The following is a 22,891-nucleotide window of genomic DNA, read 5'->3' as shown; positions in this document are numbered from 1 at the left end:
AGAGTGACAGTGAGAATGGGGAAAGGGATTAAATTCAGTGTACATTTTGAAATTAGAGCCAGGAGGATTTGCTGAAGAACATATAGAGGATTTAGAGAGAAAAGAAGGGAACATTAAAGCGGACAATAAAGATTTAGGCCAAACACAGTTGTCATTAACTGAGATGGAAAAGACCATAGGCCAAGTGGGACTAGGAAAAAGAGGGTTATGATCTGGAGCTCAAGCTGAAACATGTTAACCAAAGCTATTAAACATGCAAGTGGAAATGCCAAATAGGAAGTTGTCTACATTGGTGTAAAATTCAAAGGAGAAGTTTGGATAAATTTAAACATCAGAAATTAGATGTTTAAGAAAATCAATGCCATATATAAAGGTTTTATATTATGATAAATTTTAAAATATTTTATGAATATTTAGTATTTTATACTCCAAAATATAATGGAACAATTAATCTAAGTATGTGATTTTAAGTTAGGGTTCTGTTTACAGATAATACATTGACCAAGCTAAGAGAACTTTAGGTTTTTCAACTTTGTAAGTTTAATTTATTAAACAGACCTTACTTAGATTTTGTTAAGTCTCTTCAATTACACTACAACTGAAGTATTTAAGAAAGAAATCAAATATACTAAGTTTAAAAACACAGTTTAAAATGTCTGAAGGTGTTCAATTAACCAAGCTTGTCAATGGGATCAAGTATTGTTCAAAATTCAGTGAATATTAAAATCTGTTCAATTTACAGATGAGTATTTTTAAACTGAATTAGAAGCTTTAGAAAGAAAGAGTTAGATCTTTGAATCGTTAACTTAATAAATTTAATAACAATTTTGAAATCTAAAGTAAACTTTTAAACATTCTTTTCTGTATAAATAATTGCCATCATAGTATAAAATATGCCAAAAGTTGAGATAATACATTTTTGACATTTGTGTCTTGAAAGTAAAATATCTGAATGTTGGTAAAATAGTTACTATTAAATAGAACAGTATTTCTCAAACTTTTTGGCCATAACTCGTGGTAAGAAATATAACTTACATTATGACACAATACACATGCATGCATACATATACACACATATAATATAATTACATAATTAAACAAAAAGTTCCATGAAACTACATGTACCTTCCTACCTGAGATCTGTTTTAATAAATCTATCTTTAATGATATACTCCCTGGAGAAGGAAATGGTAACCCACTCCAGCATTCTTGCCTGGAAAATCCCACCGACAGAGGAGCCTGATGGGCTACAATCCATGGGGTCATAAAGAATCAGATATGACTGAGCACACACACATAGTGATACATACTACATGGATTTTGCTGCCAACTAATGGATCATAACCGACAGGCAGATGAAATGTCACTGATCTAAACTAAGGCCAAGCATTATAGGATTTTGAAACAATTAAATTATCTCATGTTTAAATAACTGTGACTTAACAAAGGCATGCACATACTAGGAATGCGTATTTGTGTATCGCTTGGATAACAGTTTTAAACAGAAGCTTGCTGGTGAATGTATAGCCATGGTATACAACAGGTTCATTTTGTGATCCATCCCAGCAGTCAATTTCCAGACAGCGGCATCCTTTCACAAGGGCACTAGTAAAATTTAAACAAAATAAAATTGTCACTCCTGGATTATAGGTTATACCTTTAACCATATTCCATGGACTGTATAGTCCATGGGGTCTCAAAGAGTCGGACACAACTGAGTGACTTTCACTTTCACTTTTAACCATATACTACCTGGGTTTTATTGCCTACTAGTAGATCAAAACCCTCTGTGGTTTTATAGAAAAATTTTTTTCCATGGAAGAGAACCTTAAAAATATTGCTTCTGGCTACATCTCTAGATAGGTTTAATTCTATCCATGATCAAGCCAACCTTTAGCTGCTTATTTTAGCTACATGGTTTGGTGTCCAGCAAAAAATGAGGGGATTGCACTGGGTCATGCCAAACCCTTTACTCAGAAGCTCGTAAGAGAAAGCTCTCTCTCTTTCCGTGGTGGTGTGGAGGCCACTTTTCACTATCTCACACTGACTGAAATGAGTGAATAATGAAACATGGGAATGAATCATGAAAAATTTCTCACTCAATAAAGAAATTCTCCACTTAAATGAATCTAAGGGGGGTTTCATGAATTAAAATCTTTAATGCAGTTAATATTGGTTTTTCTCTTTTAAAGAGGAGGAAACTGCAACATAAAAAATGTTATACACATTTGTAGTTAACAAATGAGGGACTGGAAGGAAAGATCAGCACCAGAAACTTAAATATTAATAGGCAAACATCACTCTACACCACCTCTCACAAGTAGAGAAATTTTGAAAAACTTGTATCAAATTGTATCTCTCATAAGTGGGTAAGGAAATAGAGGAAGAAATATAATTAAACTTAACTGTAAATTTTCACAGGGGTAGAACATTTTCTCAGAATTCAAAATTAAATTTCTATATTTCTAAATCAACCTGTTGAAAAGGTGTATTTTCTCTCAAAAAAATATAATGAGGTATGAATAGAAATTCCTGTAGAGCTATGAATGGACTTATCCTTACAGGATTTTAAGTGGGTATATTTCTGAATTTGTGGATTTATGTATTTACTTAGATCTTAAATTATAAAAGCAATATTAACTTGTAAGTTTGATGTTATCATGGGGTTATAAGATATCTTTTCTATGATTTTTCCTAAGTAATATCACTCAATCACATAGCTTTGAATGGCATATATATGCCAAGGGCTTCCAAGATTATTTTTCCAACCTAGATACTTCTTCTAAACCCCAGATACATATACCCAACTGACTACCTAGCCTAGCCCTTTGATAACTAATCAATATCTCAAACAGAACATGGACATCACGGAACTTTTGCTTTTGAATCACACCCTGCAATGACTCCACCATCTCTGCCCATAATGTCATCACATTCTAGGTTATCAGGCCCCAAATCCTGATACCCCTTTCCCTCATACCTCTCCTCAGATTGCCTGATAAATCACCTTGTTGGCTCTGTCTCCCTAAAATATTTCAAACTCAACCATGTGTCTCAACCGCTGCCTCATGAATTAGCCATCTAGATCACCATCATCCCTGGACTGCGACAGTATTTTCCCAAAGCATCTCCTACCTCTACACTTTCACCATTGGGCTTTCCTCAACAGTAAAGAATAAATTAAATTATGACATTTTCCTAAGGAAAACCCCTCCAAGGACTTCCCTATGCAACCAGATTAAATTCATTCTCCCTTCAATGGTCTCCAAGACCCTCATAAACTTGCCTGTTTCCTCTAATTCACCTCTCTTCCTTCTCCATTCACTCATTTACACCCACACTTGCTGTCTTTCTCTCTTGTAAACATGCCAAGCATTATTACTTCTTCCCTTCCTACTAGATCTGAAACTTCTTCTTTATTATCACTCAGACCACAGCTATACTCTCTTGAGAAGCCTTTCCTGAACCTTCAGTTAAAAGGAGCATCGCTTACCCCACAGTTACCTTCTATCACATTACCCTGGTTCATTTGATTCAGTCCCTGGAAATACTGATTTGTTTCCCTCTTTATTATCTGTCTGTTCTCATGAACGAACGAGTGTAACCACTTCGAAAATCTTGCTCACCACTGTATCTTCAGTGGACTGACTAAACTAAAACTGAAGGCTAAATTGGTATGAACAGTATATGATACATCGTAGAAAACAAAATTAAAGGTGCAACATAGACTTCCTTTAATCTATGTTAAGTCTGCTGACATATAAACATATGTATTATTATCTATAAATGCTACTGTTTTTCTTTTGGCATGGAGATATCTGAGAATTAATTTTGACCATATTTTTTCTTTAAAGTACAGGATGCTCTGAATAGCTAAATAAGATTTTTAAAGTCTTCACATTTTTCCTACACAAAATATCCAAATTGTTCAGGAAACTTCAAAGGGCCAATAACCAGAGAGAGGAGGTTGGTAGACAGGATTAGAAGGGCTTCCCAGGTGGCACCGATGGTGAAGAACCCACCTGCCTATGCAGGAGATGTATGAGACACAGGTTCGATTCCTGGGTCAGGAAGACCCCCTAGAGGAGGGCATGGCAATGCACTCTAGTATTCTTGCCTGGAGAATCCCATGGACAGAGGAGCCTGGCGGGCTGCGGTCCATAGCGTCACACAGCGTCGGACATGACTGAAGCGACTTAGCATGCATGCATACATGCATGATAACAATACATTGAATAAAGTATACAACTACCCAAAGGTTGGATATTCAAGATATGCACCAATCAAAATTTCTCTACCCTTGATTTTTTTAACATGCACTGCCTTACTTTACTGTGAATTACAGCCTACTGGGGTAGAAACCACTAAGAACTTTCAAACATGTTAAAAATGCAATGGATTCAAAAATCAACAGAAATACCTTACATATCCCCAAAGGTCACTTGGTCCCCATAATTGGTCAGATATCAAGTACGTATTATGTGAACTTGAAATAAAATAATCAGTCAATGGATGAGTCATATCTTGGTAAACATGACCATACTCATTATTAAATATCAGACATTCAGATGAATCCATGTATCTTCTAAAACCTTCAAATGACATCTGGTGTGCTTGTTTAACTATAAAAAATAAAAAGAATGCAGAAATATCATAAGTAGTATAAAAATTACATTTCACTTTAAACTTAGTAGCAGAGCATGTTTCTAAAGTATTCATTTAGAATTAATACTAAAATATTCAAGTTTCTTTGGAAACAAATTTTTCTAAGGTTTTTATTTTTAGTTCTTTCATATCAACATTTAAGTAGACTAAATAGTACTTAATCATCTCTGTTGTTTTTTTAATGTTTAAAAAATATATACAAAACCACTATATTTAAAATAGATAGCCAACAAGGACCTGCTGTTTAAAAATTTTTTTAAATAATTAAAATATATACAAGAAAAGGACATGTGTCATAGATTCATGAATTTCCACAAGCTAACCATCCATGTAACCAACACCAAGGTCAAAGAACAGAACACAATAGCACCCCAGAAGACTGCCGCCTGCTAACTTTCTAGTTTTCCTCCATACCCCAATCCCCAACTGCCAAGTATATTCAATGGTATGGCTTCTAGAAGCATAGATTCGTTTTCTTTAGTATTTGTGTTTTACATAAATGAACTCACACAATACATATTTTTTGTGACTGGTTTGTTTTACTCAACATTGTTTGTAAGATTTATTCTTATAGTGGCACACATATATTTTTTATTCCTATTTTTTGTATAGCTCTCCATTGTGTGAATATACCACAATTTATCAATTCTATTCTTGATGAGCATTTAGATAATTTCCAGTTTGGGGCTATTTACAAAACTATACTGCTATAAATAACCAGTATATATCTTTTGGTGCAAATATGTACATGTTTCTATTGGGTGCATTCCTATGAATCGAATTACTGAGTCATTTGCATATTATTATCTTTAGCAAATGATCTGTGAACTTTTTTTCACAGTATCATATATACCAAAATTATCTATTTAAGCAGAACACTGGCTCTGGAATGAGACAGCTTGGGTTAAATTCATTTATTTGTTATATGACGAGCCTGTTAACCTCTCCCTGTCTTAGGAATGATGGCAATCATAACATCCATTCATGCATACTAGCGCTGTATATTAGATCTATAAAGGTTAGTTACCGTTGCTTTTGTTGCTGATAACCCAGTTTGCCTCATATTAAAAGTTGGTGTGAGTATTCACTTTAGTGAGTGGTTCTTGGCAAAGAATTTTATTTCTGGGAATTTAAACTACAGAAATAGAGACTCAGACAAAGCTTGATATGCAAGAATGCTCACACTAGCATTATTTATAAAAGTAAAATAAATGGGCGGAGGGGAGGAAAGAAATTAAGTCTTAAAATATGATACAATACTAAGCAGACATTACAAATAATGTATCAGAAAAAAATACATAGTGACATTAAGTAAATGTTTATGACATCATAAAAACAAAAAGCCAGCATTCAAAATGCTATTACAATCTTACTTTAAAAAAATAAAAGCTAGAAGAAAATACATAAAATGTTTTTAGTGATGCAAACTAAACTCTCTATTTCAAAGCTATGCAAATTAGAAACATGCAAGTGTACGGGGCAAATGCTTCATATATCGTAATTGTAATGATTTGCATGAATTTATTCTTTTTCCCAGTGCAATTACCAGTGATTGGTTTATAGCTCTTTGAACTATTAACTAAGTAAATATCTTTGGTAGTGGAATAAAAAATGAACTCATGTTATGCCCTTAAAAACTACCAGAATGAGATGATAGTTAATCTGATGGATTTTTATATTTAAAATAAAGTGAGGTTCTCCTCATTTGGTACATGTCACATATCACTGTGGGACAAGCTTGAGAAACCTAGCAGCATTTGGGGCTATAAGTTCATAATTCAAATTGGCCCCAATAAGTCTCTGAAGTGATCAATAGCCATGTAAATGAAATGAGTGGTCGTGCCTGTGTGCAAAACTGTCTGAATGGAAGTAGAAAGTGAAAGTGAAGTCACTCAGTCGTGTCCGACTCTTTGCGACCCCAGGGACTGTAGCCTTCCAGGATCCTCAGTCCATGGGATTTTCCAGGCAAGAATAGTGGAGTGGGTTGCCATTTCCTTCTCCAGGGGATCTTCCCGACCCAGGGATGGAACCCGGGTCTCCCACATTGTAGGCAGACGCTTTACTGTCTGACCTACCAGGCAAGATCAAATGGAAGCAGAGGAAGACTCAAAAGAAGAAATGGATACAGTATCATATCATAGTTAAAATGTAAACACAATTCCAAAATGTCAGTGGCGACATTCCACTATGCCTTTGCACCTTTTAAGTTGGGCTTCCCTGGTAGCTTAAACCGTAAACAATCCTCCTGCAGTGCAGGAGACCTGGGTTCGATCCCTGGTTGGACAGATGCCCTGGAGGAGGAAATGCAACCCACTCCAGTATTCTTGCCTGGGAAATCCCATGAACAAAGGTGCCTGGCGGGCTACAGTCCATGGGGTCTCAAAAGAGTCAGACACAATTTACCGACTAAACAACAATCATTTAATTTACCACCTAAGGGTAACAATTCCAAAGTCAGTGTTTTAAAAATCTTCACTGGAACAGGGCCATAAAGTGCATGTCTGTGAACTGGGTGTTTCCAGGTGGCAATGATATAAAGAGCTTGAACCAAACCATAAATCAATTCACTACTTTCTTAGGGAAAGTCTTTGTAATTGAAAGTAAAGACTCAGCATCTGGACTCATCAGATGTGCCTAGAGACGTACTTGTTTTACATTCTGATACAAGCTCTTTATCTTCCTGCAAACTTGCAAGTTTTAGTGGAGATCAAACTCTTACTAGCACTATCTTCAGTCTTACCACAACGATGCTCAGAAGCATCCAAAGTCTTTATGTGCAACTGAGTCATGAGCCAAAATCTAGCTTATGACCAACGAGACCAACATGATTTGATCCCTGCCTATCTCTCCAGGTTCAAACCACACTGTCCTCTTCCTGTGCCTTGCTTCTCCACCTCAGGGCCAACACTTCCCTTGCCTAGATCTCAGACCCTTCTTCCGTTTTGTCACATGACTAATTCTTTCTCATCATTTTTGCCTCAGCTCAAATGTTACATTCCCCATGAAGGACTCTCCTAAACACTCACCTGAGCTAGACCTTGTGGGTTGTCTACTCTCTATTTTATTTTTTTTTCACAGTACATAGTACTCTCTAAAACTATCTATCTGTATGTTTAATTATTTATTGTCAGTCTCCTTCCAACCCTTATCAGGAATATAACTTAGTTTGCCTCATTCTCCACTGTATCCTCAGCTCCTAGAAAAATGCTTGGTTGCCACAGATAAATACTTCAGTAAATCAGGAAGTATGAGTCCATGAAGGAATGTTTCGTTTTCTTAGAACCCATATCATCATATGTTAAGCACTGGTAGCCATAAACCAGTTTGCAAAGGCGGAACTCAGGCTTTCACATGCATGCGTGCCTGCTAAGTCGCTTCATCTTCTTTGACTCTTTGCAACCCTGTGAACTGGAGACTGCCAGACTCTTCTGTCCATGGGATTCTCCAGGCAAGAATACCAGAGTGGGTTGCCACACTCTACTCCAGGGGATCTTCCCGACCCAGGTATTGAACTCACATCCCATGTCTCCTGCATTGGCAGGTGAGTTCTTTACCACTAGTCCCTCCTGAGAAGTCCTGCACTTTCACATAGCCCTTGTTAAATAAATATTCTGAGCTATTCTATTAATCTCTGTAGCGTTAAATAGCATGCTTTAATGGTGCTTTTTCTGCAACTATATGAATATTATATTATATTATGTCTTTATTATTTTATTTAAAAATAAGTATAAATGGAAAAATCAAAGTGTTTTACCCACTAAAGATGAAACAAAGATCAAAAACTATACAAGAGATCACTAGCCAAAATGATCATTGGACTTAAACCAGATGATTGCATAGGAAAATGAAAGAAAAGCAAAAATGTTTTAATGTTTATGAAATGTTGTAGACAATTATGTGTAAACAACAGAGAAATGAGTGCTTTTACAATGCTTTATCTCTTTCCTAGAACTGTTTTCATTTAGCTAGTTTAATATTCTATATTTTGTCAATAATATATAAAAATGGAAAACTACCTACACCTGGGTTTTTATCTTATTAATGATTATCAGGACCCTTTCTTCCATTATGGTATTTATAATAATAGGTTCCTCATCTTGTTTTCCCTGCCTAAGTTCATCTCTGAACACCTGAGAGGTACAGAAACAATTAAAAGGAAGGAACTGGACAATGAAAGAAAGTCGTGGTTACACAACATAGCTTTCTAAAAGGTATGTACACTGTCTTTAAGTTACAAAATTAAAACTGTCAATATATATTATTACCCAGAAGAAATCTGACCCAATCAAGTTTGAATTTGATAACTGCTATTAATAAAAACCAGTTTACATACAAATATTTAAAACTCTGAAGTACAATCATACCTTCTTCAATAGGCTCATACTTCTGAATGATCTCAGAAGCAATACTTTCACTGAAGTCAAGTGTATACTGCTCTCGCATCAAAAATTGGATCAGGTTCTTTTCTAAAAGAATTTTCCGGTTTTCAGAATACGTGTTGAAAATCTCAATAATTTCTTCTCTGTATGTAATAATTCGATAAATTGTTCTAAATTCTTCTATGGTGATTCTTCCTTGTTGCAGCCTGTCATTATCCTACTAAAAAAATTTACTGGTGGGCTCACATTTCAAATGTAAAAAATACACAAAACAAAAGTGTTAGAGTAGTTGTGTAACATATATACCAACTTATCCTGAAAAGAAGTTACATTGGATTCTTATTGTAGATAAATATATAAAACTGCATGAAATGATGCCAGAGTTTGGGAATGACTAGTGGATAATTACCACTTAAAACCTGGTGGCCTGATTCTCTTTTACTACTTCTGCTTTGCAAATAGATTGGATTCCACATATATGTGTTAATATACGATATTTGTTTTTCTCTTTCTGACTTACTTTACTCTGTATGACAATCTCCAGGTCCAACCACATCTCTACAAATGACCCAATTCCATTCCTTTTTAATGTATAAAATAGATAACTAATGAGAAAATATACCCATTTGAATGCAGAGTTCCAAAGAACAGCAAGGAGAGATAAGAAAGCCATTCTCAGTTATCAATACAAAGAAATAGAGGAAAACAATAGAATGCAAAGGAGTAGAGATATCTTCAAGAAAATTATAGATACTGCCAAGGGAACATTTTATGCAAAGATAGGTACAATAAAGGACAGAAAGGGTATGGACCTAACAGAAGCAGAAGATAGTAAGAAGAGGTGGCAAGAATACACAGAAGAACTGTACAAAAAAGATCTTCATGACCCAGATGATCATGATGATATGATCACTCGCCTAGAGCCAGACATCCTGGAGCGTGAAGTCGAGTGGGTCTTAGGAAGCATTACTACGAACAAAGCTAGTGGAGGTGATGGAATTCCAGTTGAGCTATTTCAAATCCTAAAAGATAATGCTGTGAAAGTGCTGCACTCAATATGCCAGCAAATTTGGAAAACTCAGCAGTGGCCACAGGACTGGAAAAGATCAGTTTTCATTCCAATCCCAAAGAAAGGCAATGCTAAAGAATGATCAAACTACTGCACAATTGCACTCATTTCACACGCTAGCAAAGTAATACTCAAAACTCTCCAAGCCAGGCTTCAATAGTACGTGAACTGTGAACTTCCAAATGTTCTAGATGAACTTAGAAAAGGCAGAGGAACCAGAGATCAAATTGCCAACATCCGGTGGATCACAGAAAAAGCAAGAGAGTTCCACAAAAACATCTAATTCTACTTTATTGACTATGCCAAAGCATTTGACTGTGTGGATCACAACAAACTGTGGAAAATACTTAAAGAGATGGGAATACCAGACCACCTGACCTGCCTCTTGAGAAACCTGTATGCAGGTCAGGAAGCAACAGTTAGAACTGGACATGGAACAACAGACTGGTTCCAAATAGGAAAATGAGTACGTCAAGGCTGTATATTGTCACCCTGCTTATTTAACTTCTATGCAGTGTACATCATGAGAAACGCTAGGCTGGAGAAGTACAAGCTGGAATCAAGATTGCCAGGAGAAATATCAATAACCTCAGATATGCAGATGACACTACATTTATGGCAGAAAGTGAAGAGGAGCTAAAGAGCCTCTTGATGAAAGTGAAAGAGGAGAGTGAAAAAGTTGGCTTAAAAATCAACATTCAGGAAGCTAAGATCATGGCCTCTGGTCCCAACACTTTATGGCAAATAGATGGAGAAACAGTGAAAACAATGACAGACTTTTTTTGGGCTCCAAAATCACTGCAGATGGTGACTGCAACCATGAAATTAAGACACTTGATCCTTGGAAGAAAAGTTATGACCAACCTAAACAGCATATTAAAAAGCAGAGACATTACTTTGTCAACCTAGTCAAGGCTCTGGTTTTTCCAGTGGTCATGTATGGATGTGAGAGTTGGACTGTAAAGAAAGCTGAGTGCCGAAGAATTGATGCTTTTGAACTGTGGTGTTGGAGAAGACTCTTGAGAGTCCCTTGGACTGCAAGGAGATCCAACCAGTGCATCCTAAAGGAAATCAGTCCTGAATATTCATTGGAAGGACTGATGTTGAAGCTGAAAGTCCAGTACTTTGGCCACCTGATGCGAAGAGCTGACTCATTGGAAAGGACCCTGATGCTGGGAAAGATTGAAGGCAGGAGAAGGGGATGACAGAGGATGAGATGGTTGGATGGCATCACTGACTCAATGGACATGAGTTTGAGTAAACTCCGGGAGTTGGTGATGGACAGGGAGGCGACTGAGAACATACTGTATAGAGCAGGAACTGTTTCGTGCTCTGTGATGAACCTACAGGGAGAAGGAAATCTGAAAGAGGGGATATATGTGTACTTATCGCTCATTCCCTTTGCTGTAGAGTAGAAACTAATACACCATTTTAAAGCAACCATACCTCAATACAAATTTAAAAAACCAAAAAAACCTGGTGGCCTGGGCTGCCCAGTTTAAGTAAAGAAGCAAACCCTATTCCTCAGGAGAATTGCAGCCCATAAGTAGCTCTCTGCGCAGAAAGATTTGCCCAATTTCAGGCTGAGGAATTAATGCTAGAGATTCTTCAAAACTGAGGACGTCCTGAACCATCTAGATTTGCCTCAAACCTCGTCCTGTCTGTGGTGTTGACATACACCATCCCGTGAGGTACTTATGTGTGCTCAGTCATGTCCAACTCTTTTGCAACCTCATAGACTATCACTCACCAGGTTCCTCTATCCATGGGATTTTTAAAGTAAAAATACTGGAGTGGGTTGCCTTTTCCTTCTGCAGGGGATCTTCCTGACCCAGGAATCGAACTGGGGTCTCTTACTCTGCAGGCAGATATTTTACCAGCTGAGCTACCAGGGAAACCTATCATTGGAGATGGGAAGTTATAATTTTGGTAAAGAAGGAAAAGGAAAGCACAAAGCGTAAGTAATAAGGAGAAGAAAGATGAGGCCTGGGGAACACAGTGTCAGCAAAAGAAAAGGGGGAAGAAGAAAAGCGGTAAGCAAGGAAGGTTCAAATCTGAGTACTGAGCCTCTTAACAGCAGCCTCAATATTCATATAGGGTATCAATGTATCAATATCTTCCCTGTAGGATAAAACTGAAGATCAAAAGCTTTACATGTCAACTGTCACCAGTCCCAGGACTTGAACTAACTCCAAAGAAGGAAAGAAAAAACAATACATTATTGCCCATACTCAAAGTAAGAAATGGAATATTTCCTGCCATATCAATAAACAAAGGACATCATCAGTGATTGCAACCCTCCAATGTGAGCTGGCGGGGGGCGTCCCGGATAGCTCAGTTGGTAAAGAATCACCTGTAATGCAGGAAACCCCGGTTCAATTCCTGGGTCAGGAAGATCCACTGGAGAAGGGATAGGCTACCCACTCCAGTATTCTTGGGCTTCCCTTGTGGCTCAGCTGGTAAAGAATCCTCCTGCAATGCGGGAGAACTGGGTTTGATCCCTGGGTTGAGAAGATCCCCTGGAGAATGGAAAGGCTACCCATTCCAGTATTCTGGCCTGGAGAATCTCACGGACTGTAAAGTCCATGGGGTCGCAAAGAGTCGGGCAGGACTGAACGACTTTCACCCTCACATTCTTTCAATGTGAGCTGGTGAGCCCTGAGGGAACTCAGGAAGGAAAGAACACCTGCCATCAGACTGCAGCCACTCCCCATGTTGAACCCTGAGGAGGATATGAAAACACAGACTAATGACCCCAGATAGCTGAGGTGCATATCAAAGGAATGATTTCAGTGAGCCTAGACTCTTACATCTTTCTATACTTAGAAAAGCACTAAACTACTGGTATCTGGGCTCAGATGGTAAAGCGTCTGCCTGCAATGCGGGAGACCCGGGTTCGATCCCTGGGTTAGGAAGATCTCCTGGAGAAGGAAATGGCAACCCACTCCAGTATTCTTGCCTAAGAAAGTCCCATGGATGGAGGAGCCTGGCAGGCTACAGACCATGGCGTCGCAAAGAGTTGGACACGACTGAGCAATTTCACTTTCACTGACATCTGGTTTTCTTTTATTTACAATGATCTTTTGACATTCAGACTACCTACCTTTTGTGAAATTTCTATGTAACCTGGGTCCCCCTTGCCTCATCAGAGCAATTCTTCCAGGATTACTTTAGATGCTACCTCCCAGGGTCAAAATCCTAAAACTTTCCATCAAACAGAACATAACTCTCAACTTTTAGGTTGCATGTATTGATTCGGTTGACAAGAGTATATTTGCAGAAATAAATTAATGTCAAATACAAGTCTGATCTCTCTAACTCTCTTAAATTTCTCAGTGTTTCTCCTCTGTTTTCAAGACAAAATCCAAACTATTGGCCTCCAAGACCCTCAAAGACATGGTTTTTGTACCCCGCCCACCACCACCACCTCTTCCATGCACTTCACACTGTACCGTGCTCTGAATCAGTTACAATATAAATACCAAGCCACCTCTTGCTATTGTAAACACTGTTTCTTCTGTCTGGAATATTGTTTTCTTTTTTATTTAAGTTGGTTGGGAAGAGCCTCTGGAGTAGGAAATGGCAACCCACTCCAGTATTCTTGCCTGGAAAATTCCATGGACAGAGAAGCCCAATGTACTGCAGTCCATGGGGTCACAAAGAGTCAGACATAACCGAGTGATTGTGCATGAGCATGAATTTCTACTAATCTTCAAAAAAATGTCCTTCTCTCGAAGTCTTCCCTATGTCCCTCTGTGTCTCCTCCTCAGGTCATGTCAGAGAGGCCTACCTAGGATTCCTAGAAGATTCTATTCCTGCTTCTCTACTGAGGTTTATTATACCGGAATAAAACCTTTACACATCCCTTCTAGAATTGTCTCAGATGCAAAGTCTGTCACTTGTTTCCTATAGCCTTAGTACATATAGGGCTTCCCTGTTGGCTCAGATGGTAAATAATTTCCCTGTAATGAAGGAGACCTGGGTTCAATCCCAGGGTCAGGAAGATCCCCTGAAGGAAGAAATGGCAACCCACTCCAGTATTCTTGTCTGGAGAGTTCCATGGACAGAGGAGCTTGGCAGGCTACAGTCCATGGGATCACAAAGAAGTGAACGTGACTGAGTGACTAACACTTAGAATGTATAAGAGTGTCTGACTGAGGCCTTCAGAACTTGATGATTCTGATGAAATTTAATTGGAAAAAGGAACTAAATTTAATTGGAAAAAGGAACTAAATATCTCCCTAAAACTAGGGACAGCAGGAAAAGATGTCTTTTAAAATATATTACAGGAAATATGCAAAATCTCAGGGCCCACCGCAGGGAATACTACAGCTTTTCAAAATGTTACATATTAATCATTTACAGTTTACAACTTAAAAAAAAAAGAGTAATGAAATCATCTTTCTCCAGTTTACAAAAACATAAAAGTTCATTAAGTGGTTATTCTTTGCAAGGCATTACAAAAAGAACTTTCCTAAACAATTTGTGTATAATTTTAAAATATATCTTTCAGGGACTTCCATGGCAGGCTAGTGGCTAAGACACCATGCTTCTAATGCAGGGAGCCAGGATTTGATCCCTAGTAAGAGAACTAAACCCACACGTCATGCAGTACAGTCAATAATAACTAAATAAATAAATAAAATAAAAATGAAAGGTTTGAATAATTTTTTTAATTTAAGAAAAAGATAAAATATGTATTTTACCTTAAACCTATGGCCCCAATGAAAGTACATACTTTATTCTTTCTTTATTCCCAAAGCCTATTACTGGAAGATGGAAATGGGAACCCTCTCCAGTATTCTTGTCTGGGAAATTCCATGGACAGGGGAACCTGGCAGGCTATGGTCCAAGGGGCCACATGGGGGTGCAAAGAGTCAGACATAACTGAGCACACCCTAAATTAGGAGCCTAGTGATCCTACGTTTAAATGAATGATTGAATCCAGGAGGATAAAGAACATATTAAAATGATTCTATTGTTACTCATTCTGATAGTACACTTTAGAAAACAGAATTAAGGTCTTTCACGTTGTTACCATTTCCACTGCTCAGTTTGCTAGTAAAAAGATGAAAGTTTACTTAATAAATGATATTATAAGAAAGCTGATCTATCTGATGAGAAAGCTGAGCTATCAAAGCCACAACTTCTAACATAAAATGTAGTATTTTAAAATTCTATCTGAGATTACCCCAAAAACAATGTATTCAAAATATAGTCTAAGAAATCTTATGACTTGCAACTTTTCCCTCAAACTCTGACATAACTTTTCTTCCAAGGAAGAAAACTTATGCTCCTTGGAAGAAAAGTTATGACCAACATAGACAGCTTATTAAAAAGCAGAGACATTACTTTACCAACAAAGGTCTGTCTAGTCAAAGAGTTGGACTATAAAGAGAGCTGAACACCAAATAATTGATGCTTTTGAACTGTGGTATCGGAGAAGACTCTTGAGAGTCTCTTGAACTGCGAGGAGATCCAACCAGTCCGTCCTAAAGGAAATCAACCCTGAATATTCATTGGAAGAACTGATGCTGAAGCTGGAACTCCAATATTTTGGCCACCTGATGTGAAGAACTGACTCATCTGAAAAGACCCTGATGCTGGGAAAGACGGAAGGTGGGAGGAGAAGGAGACAACAGGGGATGAGATGGTTGGATGGCATCACCAACTCAATGGACATGGGTTTGAGTAAGCTCCAGGAGTTGATGATGGACAGCGAGCCTGGTGTGCTGCTGTCCATGGGGTCTTAAAGATTTGGACATGACTGAGTGACTGAACTGAACTGATATACTAGTTTAAACTAGCAAGCAACTTGTTCTTTCCCCTTTTCTTATTCTCTGTTTCCTTCTGTCCCTAATGCATGCATGCATGCTATGCATGCTAAGTCACTTCAGTCTTCTCTGACTCTTTGTGAGCCCATTCACTGTAGCCTGCCAGGCTCCTCTGTCCACGGGATTCTCCAGGCAAGAACACTGGAGTGGGATGCCATGCCCTCCTCCAGGGGATCTTCAGGGATTGGAGCTGCATCTCTTAGGTCTCCAGCACTGGCAGGCAGGTTTTTTACCACTAGCACCACCTGGGAAGCCCTAATGCAGACACAATGATCAGAGGTACCTAAGACTCAGTCTTTCCTGAAGAAGGCCTTTGTGCATATCTTGGAGTCTAGCCTGAAGAAGTGAGCTTGGGCACACAAGCTGCTGTGCAGAGGATACACTCCTTGTCCAGAGGTCACACCGCTTGTCCAGAGGACACACTGGCTCCAATAGCCAGTGGGGCTTGTGTTTCTGGGTTCAGCAGAACCGTGGCAAATATAGAGAAACATAAGTTCTTGCAATTGAAAAGGATACTACTTCATATTCAGCCAACAGTGAAGACTGTAATCTAAGACTGGCTATGTGTATTGAAATGACAGACGATATTTCCTAAAATCAGCCTGAGCTGTGTTATGCTATGCTTAGCCTATCAGTTGTGTCAGACCCTTTGTGATCCCGTGAACTGCAGCCCTCCAGGCTAATCTGTCCATGGGGATTCTCCAGGCAAGAATACTGAAGTGGGTTGCCATACCCTCCTCCAGGGGATCTTTCCTGCTACAAATTAAAAAAAATGATTAAAAATATTTTTTTAATTTAATAAAGGGATTTTTTTAAAAACTTAGAGAACTACTGCTCAAGTCAAGACTCAGTAATTAATTTGGGGAAAAAGAAGCTTAGAATATTTTGCCAGGGTCATGAAGTTATACATGCTTTACTCAAATTTTATAATAAAATTTCACCTTGTCAGAAAGTAAATTCATGTCAGAATTTATGTCAACTATTAACACTGAGGAAATCAATAAATATAATGTAATTTTCTCTATTTTTTTGAACAATCATGATGTAGCTTCAACTAAAATTTACTTGGTGCCTACTTTATGCCGCGCCTGATACTAGGTACATTCACAAATGATAACATTTAATATTTAGAACCATCCTGCAAAATAAATATATTAGTAGCCCCATTCTGCAGATTAAGACATTTGCTCGGAGATTTCTGACTTGTCAATCAAGTACTGCACAATTAGGTTCTAACAGACTGAAGAATCTCTACACCCAAAAAGCTTGCTAACGACAACAGTGCTGAGACACTGAGAGCCTTTGTGTTTGTGTGGACACCAAAAAAAAAAAAATTCACTGTGATTCATTTTGTTTGCTCTGGCTAATAGGTGTATCATTGCCGAGTGGAGAGATCAGCAATGTAAGTTAAAGCAAAAGAGTTGGATGTTTAAGCTTAATCTTAAGCTATCTAGAAAATTCAGTTAACCAATATACTTTCCCTAGGCATACTACTTAATCAATGTTTAATCCATATACAGCAATTTCACCTAAGGCAACAAAGTATTTTCTATTAGGAGAATTATTTAAATAGAAGTTAATGGTTTACCATAATCATCACCCTTGTTTATATATAATTGATGCTTCTAAAGTATCTGAGGTCATTTTAAAGGGGTTTTTGAAGTATTCTAAGGAATCTCTGCTCCTCTAATTTTTATAATTAACACTGTTACCATAGCTACTTTAAAAGAGTTTTGCTAAACAAAATAGACCTTCAGCCTGGCTATGTCCAAATAATCATAAATTTCAATGAATGAGCTATTTATTTAATTGTTATACCTCTTGAACACTCTACATAATGCTTTTCGATACAGCTTGCATTTTACTCAAGTGCATTTCAGAGACCTATCTCTATCTTGCAGCTAATTCAGAGCAACTTGAAAATCACTAAGATTTACTGTATTTCACATTAAATACAGATTTAACATATTACTACCGCTATATTGTGTTGAATGTGAATTTTATTAAACCAGAGAGCACATAGCTGTTTCTCCCTTCGGGCAATACCACTGGGGGGGAAATTCTATGTGTAACGGCCTTTCAGAGAAATTTGTGTTTTTCAGGTGTGGTATTAGAAATTAATCAAAATTCTTATCGCTTATGGCAGCACGAGCTACTTGGACCCATAAAAGCAACTCTGAATTCTTTGTCTTTTACAGCAATCTCCGGAGGAGTTCAGTTTTTCTTTTCTGAACCTCCTTTTTTGGTTAGTAAACCTGAGGACTAAATCTGACTGAGAGAAATGCTTGCTCCTGTGTTTCTGCTTATTTTCTGAGCAGGGTCACCAATCGCCTTTCTTCAGGGCTAGCTCTTCAAGGATATTTACATGATGAAGAGATAGTACTACATTCCAGAGGAAAAAACAGGTTTGTTTACTGTCCAGGATAATAATATTAATAACGACACCCTCCGGGGCAAAGATCAGACAGCCTTATTGCCGGTAATAAAAGCTCTGGGTTTCTTAAGCTGGAGGTCCCTCTAGGTAATACATCCACTGTATGGGCACATGTCACCAGGCCCTCTTCATATCACTTTGGGAACAGGGCTGGGAGAAATGGCAGCAAAATGGTGATACCCTGGCAACTGGTATTTTGGGAGTACCAAGCTGTCTTTTTTCTCTGAACTGGAACCTGCCTCTGCAAGCATTCCTGGAACTCTACCAGGCTCCCTGGTTAGCCCACATGTGAAGTAACACCAGCGGCTTCCCTGGTGGCTCAGTTGGTAAACAATCTGCCTGCAATGCAGAAGGCCTGGGTTTGATCCCTGGGTCAGGAAGATCCCCTGGAGAAGGACATGGCTACCCACTCCAGAATTCTTGCCTGGAGAATCCCACAGACAGAGGAAACTGGAGGATTACAGTCGATGGGGTTGCAAAGAGTTGGACAAGACTGAGCGACTAAAACTTTCACTTTCAAAGTAGCACAGGCTTCCCAGTTTAAGTTGGTTGGTAACAATTTCACCATAGATTGTATTATCTGGCTGCCCAGTTCCAAGAAACAAAATCATACTCAGGATGTCTACCTTCCTAACTATCTGGGTTGGCCAGTCTAGTATTCTTCCCTGATTCACCAAGAAATTTACCATCTTCTAGTAAAAAAAACTCAGCTCTAACATGCAGCTTTTTTTTTTTTTTCATGATCTTTCCATTCATCCTCTAGTGACAGAACTGAGCCAGGTTCCCTTCCTACTAATTCTTCTTTAAACAAAGGGAAGTGAAAGTCAGTCGTGTCCAACTCTTTGCAACCCCATGGACTATACAGTCCTTGGAATTCTCCAGGCCAGAATACTGGAGTTGGTAGCCTTTCCCTTCTCCAGAGGAGCTTACAGTATAATTCCTTGAAAATGAGTAAAATAGGATTTTTCTCAAGATTGCCCACGATTTCTATAAATCACTAACATCCAATCCAGTTACCATTTCACCATTTATATGATTTGATCTAATCAGATGACAAATCCTAATCTGATGTGAACATCTGTGTATTCTCAGCAGATTGTTCTAAGCAGATAACCTGGTATTATTTCAAATTTTATCAACAACTCATTTTTCCTCTTACCTAAATTCTTTCCATTTTGATTATAAATATATCTAGCATAATTAATTGTTTTAATTTCTAAAAGACTAATCTTTCATATGTATTTTCTGCAGAAAATATACAAGTAGCTAACCACATTTCCCTATATTGGATTAAGTCCTTCCTAGGGTGGGATATGCAGGGGACGGATATTATCTCACCTTAAAAATATATTTCACGTGTATAGTGTTGCACTGTATATCTAATTTTTCAAGTAATTTCAGAGCTTTTTCTAGGGTAATTTTTCCACCTTTGAAGTCATCTCGAACCATCAACAAAAACCATGTAGGAGACACACCAAAAAAACACGTTAAGGAAATTCTCACAGAAACTCATTAAGTACTTAAAATGACTAAAGAATATTTTGTCTCTCTTCAATTCAATGTTTTTCTTTTTCTTTTCAGAGGATAGTCTATCTCATAATTAAGTAAGAAAATAACTTTATGGTAAATAATATTTAAAACAAATTTAAGTAGGTACTATTCAGTGCTAAAGGTATGAAAAGCCATAATAAAATAAGAATTGTAGGAAAAGAATAAAAATTAACATTTGAGAAATCCAGCTATTACTTCGGAAATATAGTCTATTTTCTGAAGACATGAACATCAAGATCTTTCTATCACTTGATCTCTCTCAGTGTTAGTTTCCTCATCTGAAAAGTGGTCAAATTAATACTTCAGTAAGGGAGGGGCATTAAATGAGCTCATAATATATCATTTAACATAGTTTCTGTTACTGAGAGTTCAATAAATAGTAACCATGTCTGATACAATTATTACCATTATACTAACCAAATGTCCAGCTACTCACATGCTTCCAAAAGCAACATTTTAAGGACCATCAGAAAGAGTTGTGTTTTTTTTTCTCAAATGCCATGGTGAGTGTCTAATTAGTATGAAGAAGAAAACAAAAATAATCAAGCTTGCTTTATCTACAGAGAAACAGCAAAATTTAGGATACTTCAAATTGAAAAAATAAGATTTGACAGTCTATAAAATCATGAAAAGTATCAGTAAAAATTGTTCAACAATACACTCATTTTCAGATTGTTAGAACTAATGGGAAGCCCTTCAATTTAATGGCTGTGACTTAATATGGCAAAGCTCATGTTATAAGAAAAAGCTAGGGAAGTTAATTAAAAAAAAAAAAAAAAACTCAGGATGGATAAAGAAGGAAGCAGTTTCTCTCTTAAATGAGAGAAACAAGCTCAGGAGTCTTCAAAGGGGATAAATCAAGAGAAAGGAAAGAGGAACAGAAAGGACTTCTGAGTGGATATTTGTTCTCCATATTTTCATGACCTGAAGTTTCGTTTCTCCTCACTTAGAAGCTTCTCCCCATTATGAGTTGTCACGGGTTCCAAATATAATTAACTCTGCCCCTTGGCAAGGAAGGGATTCCTTGAAACTCATCCGCTGTTGCCACTGCCCCTTTTCTAGAAAGAAAGCAGAAAACACAGTGGTTTGTTGCCTTTGTTCTTTGCAGTTAGCACAACACTTAAATCCCCCGGAGACCGTATGGAGGTTTGTGGTCTCTGCACTTCACTGCCCTTAAAATTTTTCTGGCTTCTGGCTTATGTTCTGACCATTTCCAAATCCACAATGTTTATAAGAGAGGCAACCCTTGCAGTCTGGCATTTTCCCATGAACAGTCATCGTCTCTCATTTTATTTTTACTCTTTTGTTTAAACCCCTAAAACCTTTCAGGATAACATGCTTCCACTGGGTTGGGGACAGTTACTCTGAGGGCCTGATTACAAATCCCTGCCATTGTGGTCCCCAAAGGATCAAAGAGCTTCCAAATACTCCCTAGAAACTCTGGGTTGCTTCTCTTAGATCTATGACCACCTATGCGATAAACACAGAGACACACCACTTTATGAAGAAGGCTGTTCTGGAGGCTAAGTTCTTAAAAAATCTTCAAAATTCGTATAGCTGGTTGGCTGGGCACCACGCTGTCAGGTGACTGTCATGTTTTCCTTTGGGTTCAGACGCCCATTGTGATCTCATCGAAAGTTCCATACTTCACAGAGCAAGCTCCTTTATGACTTCACCAGGAGACTCAGAGCTGGCCAGACAACCTGTTTTTGGCATGGTCAGACATGGTAATCTTAAGCTTGAATGTTTAACACCTTGATGGGAAAGGTGCCCCATGGAATGTTCTCTCATCCTCTGAACACTGTCTATTCCAGAAGCTCTGCTTCTGCCGCAACCAAACATGTCACGTAGCACTCTGAGTAGGAAAGAGAAAGAAAAAGTAATTCGCAGACTATTGATACAGGCTCCTCCAGGGGAATTTGTAAATGCCTTTGATGATCTCTGTCTGCTTATCCGTGATGAAAAACTCATGCACCATCAAGGGGAGTGTGCGGGCCACCAACACTGCCAAAAATATTCTGTCCCACTCAGCATTGATGGGAATGCTGTCCTCCTGTCTCACCACAATGTCGTGGGCGACTACAGGTTTTTTGACTATCAGAGCAAACTTTCTTTCAAATTTGACCTGCTTCAAAACCAGTTAAAGGACATCCAGAGTCATGGAATCATCCGGAATGAGACGGAGTACCTGAGGACTGTAGTTCTGTGCGCCTTGAAGCTGTACGTGAACGACCACTACCCGAAGGGCAACTGCAACGTGCTGAGAAAAACAGTGAAAAGTAAGGAGTTCTTGATCGCCTGTATTGAAGACCACAGCTATGAAACAGCAGACTACTGGAATGGCCTTTGGAAATCAAAATGGATTTTCCAAGTCAATCCATTCCTAACCCAGGTAACAGGGAGAATTTTTGTGCAAGCTCACTACTTCAGGTGTGTCAACCTACATGTCGAAATCTCCAAGGACCTGAAAGAAAGCTTGGAGGTGGTGAACCAAGCTCAACTGGCTCTAAGTTTCGCAAGGCTTGTGGAAGAGCAAGAGAATAAATTTCAAACTTCACTGTTAGAAGAACTACAGGAGTTATCGAATGAAGCTCTGAGAAGAATTCTGCGAAGAGATCTTCCAGTGACCCGTACTCACATTGACTGGCAGAGGATTCTCTCTGACTTGAATCTGGTGATGTATCCTAAATTAGGGTATGTCATTTATTCAAGAAGTGTGCTATGCAACTGGATAATATAAAGGATTGCTCCTGGTAACTGTCTTGATCTGATTCAGTTGTGTTTCCGGGGGCAGGGGCGGGGGCGGGGGGAGGCACTGAGGTTTTTCTCCTAAAGTTGAGAAGCCACTAGATATGTCCATCACTTGGCAGATGTAAATTTGGGGGCAATTTTTGGTTTTACTTTTTTTTGGGGCGGGGAGCACATCAGTTTGTAGGAACTTAGTTCCCCAGCCTAGGAC

The 22,891-nt window shown here is 38.2% G+C and overlaps 2 protein-coding genes across 2 annotated transcripts in view; one reads left to right on the top strand and one right to left on the bottom strand.

Moving 5' to 3' along the window:
- PLCZ1 (phospholipase C zeta 1) overlaps positions 1–19,848 on the bottom strand; it is a 43,367-nt gene extending 23,519 nt beyond the window's left edge. The window contains exons 1-4 of the mRNA XM_065921985.1: positions 19,720–19,848; positions 9,030–9,261; positions 4,421–4,622; positions 1,461–1,605 (exon numbers count right to left, since the gene is read on the bottom strand). Coding sequence (XP_065778057.1) covers positions 1,461–1,605; positions 4,421–4,622; positions 9,030–9,261; positions 19,720–19,830 — 690 coding nt within the window. The 5' untranslated portion in view covers positions 19,831–19,848. The remainder of the gene's footprint in view (positions 1–1,460; positions 1,606–4,420; positions 4,623–9,029; positions 9,262–19,719) is intronic.
- A 1,924-nt stretch (positions 19,849–21,772) lies between these two features.
- CAPZA3 (capping actin protein of muscle Z-line subunit alpha 3) lies at positions 21,773–22,672 on the top strand. The gene has a single exon (XM_065921974.1). The coding sequence runs from the start codon at positions 21,773–21,775 to the stop codon at positions 22,670–22,672; it is 900 nt and encodes a 299-aa protein (XP_065778046.1).
- Positions 22,673–22,891: the final 219 nt, after the last annotated feature.

Source organism: Muntiacus reevesi, chromosome 1 (genome assembly GCF_963930625.1).
Source record: "Muntiacus reevesi chromosome 1, mMunRee1.1, whole genome shotgun sequence".
In the NCBI taxonomy this organism is placed as follows: Eukaryota; Metazoa; Chordata; class Mammalia; order Artiodactyla; family Cervidae; genus Muntiacus; species Muntiacus reevesi.
This window is presented reverse-complemented; position numbering and strand designations above follow the sequence as displayed.

What these genes read in the sequence shown, in the direction of transcription:
- CAPZA3 (XM_065921974.1), top strand. Translation starts at nt 21,773, where the DNA reads ATGTCACGTAGCACTCTGAGTAGGAAAGAGAAAGAAAAAGTAATTCGC.